Source organism: Eubalaena glacialis, chromosome 1, assembly GCF_028564815.1.
Source record: "Eubalaena glacialis isolate mEubGla1 chromosome 1, mEubGla1.1.hap2.+ XY, whole genome shotgun sequence".
Classification (NCBI taxonomy): Eukaryota; Metazoa; Chordata; class Mammalia; order Artiodactyla; family Balaenidae; genus Eubalaena; species Eubalaena glacialis.
Genome location: NC_083716.1, coordinates 221,278,700 through 221,287,080, shown reverse-complemented (window position 1 = coordinate 221,287,080; position 8,381 = coordinate 221,278,700). Strand labels below are relative to the sequence as shown.

At 50.9% G+C, this 8,381-nt stretch overlaps 1 protein-coding gene across 1 annotated transcript; it reads right to left on the bottom strand.

Annotated features, from left to right (window-relative positions):
• Window positions 1–865: 865 nt before the first annotated feature.
• CATIP (ciliogenesis associated TTC17 interacting protein) lies at window positions 866–6,234 on the bottom strand. The gene is made up of 10 exons (XM_061204966.1): window positions 6,210–6,234; window positions 5,941–6,033; window positions 5,343–5,543; window positions 4,994–5,049; window positions 4,740–4,826; window positions 4,382–4,549; window positions 2,802–2,926; window positions 1,749–1,825; window positions 1,325–1,413; window positions 866–1,105 (listed from the first exon to the last, which is right to left on the bottom strand). The coding sequence occupies exons 1-10, from the start codon at window positions 6,232–6,234 to the stop codon at window positions 866–868; spliced, it is 1,161 nt and encodes a 386-aa protein (XP_061060949.1).
• Between the last annotated feature and the right edge of the window lie 2,147 nt (window positions 6,235–8,381).

Here is an 8,381-nt window from a genome sequence, read left to right as displayed (position 1 = left end):
CAAAGCTTCTCTGGAGGCCCTCATCTCTTAGCTGGGGCCTAAGGGAGGAATGAATAGATGGAAGGATGGAGCCTGCAGGCCCATTACCATCTGCCTCAGGGGAGGGTGCCTCCTATGTTACTGAGCTGCCGCCAGTATTGGGCAGGAACAAGCCACTGGCCAGACTGTCATTAAGCAAGGAACCTAAAGGAGGTGATGATTGCCTTCCATCCTATTGTTAACTGGGGACCCTCCACGCAGTTTGGGGGTTCCTGCGTATAGTGGGAACCGGGAGGAAGGAGGTGGAGTGTGAGAGCTGGCAATGTGGTAGGGAGAGGGGGTTTGGGAAGCTTCGGGGGTGATGAGCAAGGCCAGTGGTGAACACATCGACTGTTTTTTTTCTTTGGCGGGAGCGGGCAATTATGCTAGGTGGAATCTATAATGATTCTGTGTGCCAAAAGCCCCGCCCCTCCATCGCGGCTAACCTAGTGACTAAAAGTGTGGGTTTTTGGAATCCAACGTCCAGGTTTGAATCCTACTTCCCACGTGTTTACTCTGTTACTCAATCTTTTCATACCTCTATTTTCTTATCTGTAAAATAGTGATATTGATCATAATAACAGCTAGGAAGAAAGGCTGAAAATCGCTCGATAAACCCTGTTCACGGTTCCTATGGTTAGCCCGAGACACGAGACGCTGGCCAGAGAAGGATCCGGCTCACAGCCGAGCCTCGGGAGGGCCCCGTTTATTCCCATAAAAACCGCAGGCAGGAAAGCGCGCCTCCCGGGTGCCTCCCGCCCGCGTGCTGCCCCAGCCCAGCCCGGATGCCTTGTCTTCCTGCCTCGCCCCGGCCAGCTGGGCCCCGGGGGACGGCCTTGCTGCCCCCCTAGCCCTCCTCGCCCTCGAGGCCCTCCGGCTCCAGCTCGTGGAAGGGGCAGGGCCGGTTGGAGGAGCGCAAGGCCGGAGTGGGCGGGCGTCGCATCGCAAAGGGGCCGAAGTACTCGGCGGCGAAGGTGACCACATCGGCCGGCTGGCGCAGCAGCAGGAAGAGCAGGAAGTCGGAGATGAGCGCCTGGGCCTCGGGGTGCTGCCGCAGATAGCTGTTGTGGCTGAGACGGAGCTCCTCCTGGAGGGGTCCGAGCCTGAGCCGGACCCGGGACCCCCGAGCCCCAGGAGCTCCCCTCCCCTTCGCCCCATGGAGAGCTTAGGAACGCCGGAGTCCGCTAGCCCCTAGGGGTGATGCATTTCAACCGGGCAGAAAAAGTGATCAGTAAAGGTGGAGTGTACGCCCAGGGCAGGGGGGTGGGGGGATGGGGACCTCAGGCTGGCTGCAGCCCCTCCTCACCTTCCGGGCCACAAACCTCGAGTAGAGCTCCATGTCCTCCTCCCACACCAGGGGTTTCTTCTCAAACACTGGGTGAGGCTCAATATCATCTGGGGGTGGGGGCGGGTGGGAGGAAGGCTGCGTGCCTACTCCGACCCCAGAACCTTCCTCAGATACAGAGGGATGCCCAAGGATACCAGTTCTGGGCAGGCTCAGGTAAAACCCCAGGGTTCTGGCCATATGGGCGAAGTTGCTGGAGGGGGTTCCCAGCAAAATGATCATCCCCGAATTGCCTTGGGGACAGGGGCTGGAGAGCAAAACTTCTCCATCTCATCTCGGGCTCTGATCTGGGGCCATGGCACACTCAATCCACCCATGCACTCTGGAAGGCTCCAGGTTTCCTCACCTCGCCTTCACTCTCCCACCAGCCAGGGGCTTCACTCACCCTCTTCCCTCAAGATGGGCACCTTGGTGATCATGCAGCACCCCGGGGAGCCCACCTGGATCCTCTTGGCCAGGTGCCTGGAGTGCAACACGGAAGAAGGTGTGAGTCTTCCTAGACCAGCCCACTCCTTTGAAGGGTGTTCTGGGGGCCTCCCTTTACTGCTGTCCCCCTTCTCCCCTCCTCCACTTGTCTTTGAGTTCCAGGGTCCTGTTCATTTCTAGATCCCCAGATAATGGCCCCTGTTTTTCAAACTGGGGACTGTTCCTACCCTGGAGATGTGTGCATGTGTGCAAGACCTTTAGAGGTGTGAGCACTAAAAGAATCACGAGGGAATTCCCTGGCAGTCCAGTGGTTAGGACTCCGAGCTTTCACTGTCAAGAACCTGGGTTCAATCCTGGTCGGGGAACTAAAATCCTACAAGCCATGGGGCGTGACCAAAAAAATTAAAAAAAATAAAAAGAATCACGAGCCTCCTGCTATGTGATACTCAAAATAGGAACAAGTAAAATTATGAAATAAGGAAAGCCCACAACGTTCTGATCACTTTTTTTTTTTTTCTAGTATAGTGATTCTGTCAATACCTCTTTGGAAATTTCAAGAAACAAATGCTTCTCCCCCTCCCGAATTTTCTCAGGATTTGGTGCCTGCACTTTGCTGGTGACAGCTTGGCAGTGTGCTGGGATACTTCTCCCAGCCTGCAGATTTTATCAAGTGCTGAGTTGTTCAAACTTGGGTGTTTTTCAATATTACACCCACACCTGTGGCAGCTGCTTTAGCTATGCCTTAGGTCCTGTGGAGTTGACCTTGACTTCCTCAGCTATTCAGGGCTCTTTGGTGAGGTTTGGGAGGCATTGTGAAGATCAGGAGAATGAGTGAATATATGAAAAAGGGTGAATGAGTGGATAAAGCAGGGGCACTCAGATCTCAACAGCAAGTCTTCCTGGTGGTGTCCCCAGAAACAGGACTCTCCCTTTGCCCCGACCCGGCCCAGGGGGTTGAGCTCCCAGGCTTGTGCTCAATACTGCCCCTTTCGCCCCACCATCAGTAGCTCACCCATCAGAGAGCAGGTAAAACTGGCAGGACACGGGGATGCCCTGTTCCGAGTGTATAGTCTGCTCCACAATGAACACTTCCACCTGCTGATGGCCCACCTGGATCGTCTGGGAGCCCAGGCCTTGCTGGCAGCAACCAAAATGAAGGGAGGGAGGTGAGGTGGATTCCCACCAGGGCCTCCCCGCACATCTCACCCTGGCCCTTCTCTCCAAATTATAGCTTCACTGCTTGTTCACCAGTGATAAGCAGCCCTTGGCTGTCCAGACCCTTAGGTGCCACAAGATTTGAGTTGCACCCCCAGGTTAAGTTGGGGTTTTCTCATAGAGAGCCAGCTCCACCCTGCTCCTGCCCCAACCCGTCCCCATGCCAGCTTCATGACCAAGTGCTTCTAGTTGGCAGATTCTGTAATAGGGATGACCAACTAGGTGTGAGTGTGGGCGAGGGCGGAGGCTGGGCTATTTGTGGGGAGGGGGTAGTGGGACGCTGAGGAGGGACTAGACTGAGATTTATGGCTGCCTCAGGCCCGTGCAAGCTGCCCATTGTAATTGAAATTTAAATCCCTGGGGACTTCCCTGGTGGCGCAGTGGTTAAGAATCTGCCTGCCAATGCAGGGGACACAGGTTTGAGCCCTGGTCTGGGAAGATCCCACATGCCACGGAGCAACTAAGCCTGTCTGCCATGACTACTGAGCCTATGCTCTAGAGTCTGCGAGCCACAACTACTGAGCCCGCGTGCCACAACTACTGAAGCTCACACACCTAGAGCCTGTGCTCCGCAACAAGAGAAGCCACTGCAGTGAGAAGCCCGCGCACCACAACAAAGAGTAGCCCCAGCTCGCCGCAACTAGAGCAAGCCCGAGTGCAGCAACGAAGACCCAATGCAGCCAAAATAAATAAATAATTTAAAAAAAATTAAATCCCTGTTACAGCTACAGCAACAGGGAGAAAAGTGCTAACATAAGAAAAACATTTCAAAGAAAATTGGGGGGAAATGGTATGTGCCTGTTTGTGTCAAACACATTGCTGTTTGTCATGTTTGTGATAGAAAAGACGAGAGTGTCATTTACGAAGTTGGTCATATCAGCCCCCAAAGTGTGTGTTCAGAGGCATGGCTTCAAAATCACATATTACAGGAAGTTCTAGGTAGGTTGATGATGAAAGTTTAGCCAAAATAAGAGAAAAATAAGAAACACCCTTCAGGGTTGAGACATAATAAAATAAATTTTAAGTGCAGTTGGAGATGTTACATTTCCTGATCTTAAAAAAATATGTCTTTAAAAGTGGCCCCTATGATGTTTATTTTTCCTGGACTGACTTTTGTGCAAAAAGCGTTGCTTTCTTCCACTGCTCCCACCTTTTGGTCCTTCTCGCTCATGCCACTTGCCTCACACTTGGTCTTCCCTCTAACAAATGCAGTCTTGCTTTCTCCTGCTCTTGGAAGTCTCACCCCCACGCCCCGGGTTTATCCCCACTCCACCCCCTCTTCCACTCCACAGAGCTGTCTTTTCTCCCAACTCAGCATTCTCCTTGCCCCTTCTAGTTCGCCCCAGACCAAGTCCCCCTCCCAGGAAAACCCCTCACGTAAGTGGAATAGCAGAGTTTGCCCTCGGTGTCCAAGGCCAGGAAACGGGCGTTGCTGGGCACTGTCTGCCGCCAGGCCATCACCCTCAGCAACACCAGGTTGGCAGCCTGGGAGACGAAGCCCGCAATGGAGTGCCAGGGGAAGAAAGTCACTTCGGTCTTCACTTCCTGTTCAGGACAAATCTGGGTCAGGGACGTTGAGCCGGGAAGTGGAGGGAGGTTGGGCAAGCCAGGTGTTGAGCATATGGTCCAGTCCATATGGTCCCTAGTCCAGGCTCCTGGCCTGACACCATCTGTCCCCTGTTCCTGGTTCCAAAGAGGATGTAGAGTATGGCTCCCACCTGGCTCTCATCCTTACCTCACCCTCCTTCATGATTTTGGTCACGGCCAGCTGATCATCTTGCTTCAGCAAACTCATCTTCCGTTCCATGGGGAGGACGTGGAACTAAGGGCCAGAGCATGGAGGGGAGAATCAGGGACTCACGGGATGGTATACGAGCGAGATCCCCCAGAGGTCGCCTTGTCCGTTCTCCTTCATAAATGAGAAAACTGAGGGGAAATTTGGATAGAAAACTTTCCATATGTGGTCAAGGCTGGGGCCCCAGGAGGTACCTTGATGAACTCCTGATTATGTTGTTCCACAACCTCCAGTTTCCACGAGAGATAGCCTGGGGGGAGGAGGTGAACACCGCTGTCACAGGAGACAAGGCTGGAGTTTGCAGGAAGGGAGGCAGTGGCCCGGGCTGGAGGACTCAGGTGTAGGGTGGCCCAAGGAGAAAACTAAGACTGTGATTAACTTCCCTGTCACCCCCATGTCCCACTCACTCTCTTTGCCTCATTCTAGTCCCAAGGTGAAGTCAAAGCGTTGGTCCTGAGTGAAGGTCCTGGGAGTTAGGGGGTGGGAGGGGGAGGGCAGTGGAGGAAGGGTGGGGTAGAGGGTGTCAGGCAGCAGGAACTCTACCCAGAATGGAGTTTCCACAGAGTATTTTGTCCATGAAGCCACGGCTAAAGGCATGCACGAATGGGAAGTACGCCATGACACCAAACTGGTCTTTGTATTTCCCTCTCTGCACCTCAATGGTCAGCTCTCCCTGAGGCTCCCCTGCGTCCGAGACCATGACCAGAGTCTCCGAGAAGAATAGCATCAGCAGCTCCTCTTGCCCTGGGTGGGTGAGGGTCCCGTGGGGACAGTTAAAGCCCCAGCTCCTAGGTCTCAACTCTCGGACACCCGGGCCACCAGTGCGCCCACAGTCTCCACCCACCCCCTCGTCATCCCACGTCCCCCAGGTGGCCCCTGCCTCCCCTCCATTGACCTCTACAGCAGTCAGCAGGTGAAGACTCCCCTGCTCCAATCCCCACCAGTCCCTACCCACACCGTGTCCCTGGGGTCTTCCCTTGAAGAATATCAACTAATGGGTCTCACACCCGTTAGTCCCAGGAGAATCAAGGCTGAGAGAGGGGGTGAGTCCCAGGAGAATCAAGGCTGAGAGAGGGGGTGGCCAGGTCTGGGCTTTCTCTTCTCCCTCCCGTCCGTACTTTTGCCCACTGCCCAGGCTCACGGAGGGAGTTGAGGAAGTGGATGGCTTCAGCATTGGCCTCTGGGGGTGGCAGACTCTCTTGGGCTGAGGGCTGGTGGTCCTTGGCTTTGGAGCCTATGGAGGGAGGACAGGTTGAGACGGCAGATGGCGGACCCTGGGAAGTAGGACAGGGGTGGGGCAGGGGTCCCAAGAGCAGAATCCTCCAAGGCCACCCCAGGGTGGATGATGAGGGAGAAGATGACCCACCCCTTTCCAGGTCCCCACCCCAAACTCCTCAGTCCTCTTCTCACCTTTGGATTGAACTTTGGAAGACATGCTGCCTCCTGCTACCCAGTTTGTATCCAGCTGTCTCCATGGCAACTGGGAGCTAGCTACCGCCTCTTAAAGGGCCATCAACCCATTTCACTAAACACCCAGACCTTGGAAGAATTGGTAGGAACTGTGGCTTCTGTGGCTCAGCCCAAGCCTGAGGTATTGTCCAGCAGAGGGAGCATTTGACATTCTTAGGAGGCAGGAGGGATGACATGGATCATTAGAATGACCTTACAAGTGTACTTTGAAGTTCAATTCTTACTGGGATTGTAAGTAGAACCAAAACATTTTTTAAAAAACCTTAAATTTTACTATATTTATATGTTTATGTTTATTAGATTGCATTAAAAGTACTTGGGAAGCTGGTTTGTCAATTTATTAAAAAATTTTTTTAGAGAATTATTTTTAGTTATTTTTCCCAATCAATTGCTTTTGGCAATTGCAATTGCCACTGGGCAGTCCAGTGGTTAAGACTCTGCGCTTCCAGTGCAGGTGGCAAGGGTTTGATCCCTGGTCGAGGAACTAAGATTCCGCATGCCGTGTGGTGTGGCCAAAAAAACCCAAAGAAAACCCAATCAATTGCTTTTAAAAAGGAAGTAGAATATATAGAATGAATAAATATGGCATAAACATATTTATGGAAGTTTTAATTTTGTAAAGAGAACCAATTATTAATTAAAGCCCCCTTAAAAGTTAGTAATAACATTAGATAGATTTATGATTAGAATGATATGACTAAGTTGAACTTAAAAGTTTTAAAAATGCTTATGTTTTAAATTTTGCATTTTAAAAAATTGAGTTCTAATATTTTTTTAAATTTATTTATTTTTATTTTTGGCTGTGTCGGGTCTTCGTTGTTGCGTGCAGGCTTTCTCTAGTTTTGACGAGCAGGGGCTACTCTTCGTTGTGGTGTGCGGGCTTCTCATTGCGATGTCTTCTCTTGTGGAGCACAGGCTCCAGGCGCGCGGGCTTCAGTGGTTGTGGCACGTGGGCTGAGTAGTTGTAGCTTGCGGGCTCTAGAGCACAAGCTCAGTAGTTGTGGCGCACGAGCTTAGTTGCTCCGCGGCATGTGGGATCTTCCTGGACCAGGGCTCGAACCCGTATCCCCTGCATTGGCAGACGGATTCTTAACCACTGCGCCACCAGGGAAGCCCTGAGTTCTAATTTTTAAAAGCCAAAATGAATTCTGCACGTGAGCCACCGCCAGTGGCATTAAGAAAACTCACAACTGCTTTGGGAAGTAGTCTGTTAGTTCCTCAAAACGTTAAATGTGGAGTTACTATATGACTTAGCAATTCCACTCTGGGGTATATACCCAAGAGAATTGAAAACATCTGTCCATATAAAAAACTTATACACAGATGTTCATAGCATCATTATTCAGAATAGCCAAAAAGTGGAACACCCATCTGTTCATCAACTGATGAATGGATAAACAAAATGTGGTGTATATATATATAGTGGAATATTATTCAGGCATAAAAAGGAGCGAAGTACTGACATATGCTAGAATATGGTTGAACCTTGAAAATATGTTGAGTGAAAGAAGCCAGTCACAAAAGACCACACATTGTATGATTCCATTTATATGTGTAAATGTCCAGCACAGGCAAATCTATAGAGACAGAAAGTAGATCAGTGGTTGCTTGATGTGGGGGAAGGATGGAGGCATGGAGGCAGGGAGTGGCATCCACTGGGGACAGGGTTTCTTTTGGGCATGCCGAAAATGTTCTAAAATTAGACTGTGCATATACTAAAACCCACTGAATTGTATACTTTAAAAGGGTGAATTTTGTGGTAGGTAAATTATATCTCAATAAAGTTAATAAAAAATAGATGATTTAAATAAAATCTAAGAGAAAAAAGCAAACCGTATTGCTTTCATATGTGAATTACATAAAGTTTAACAAAATCTTTTTGATTTGGACAAAGTTTAGAAAAAAAAAGAAGCAGGGACTTCCCTGCGGGTCCAGTGGTTAAGACTCCGTGCTTCTACCGCAGGGGGCGCAGGTTTGATCACAGGTCTGGGAACTAAGGTTCCACATGCCTTACGGCCAAAAAAAACCAAGAAGCAAACTGCTCTTTTTTAGATGCTCTTTAAGGGGTGCCCACATAGTCCCCCTCCTTATTGTGCACCCCCATCCCAGCTA

Excerpts from the sequence above, each read along its gene's own strand:
- CATIP (XM_061204966.1), bottom strand. The coding sequence starts at position 6,234 with ATGTCTTCCAAAGTTCAATCCAAAG. Across the intron at positions 1,826-2,801 it reads TTTTACCTGCTCTCTGATGG|GCACCTGGCCAAGAGGATCC; the intron begins GTGAGCTACTGA and ends GTTGCACTCCAG. Across the intron at positions 1,414-1,748 it reads GCCCATCTTGAGGGAAGAGG|ATGATATTGAGCCTCACCCA; the intron begins GTGAGTGAAGCC and ends CCCCACCCCCAG.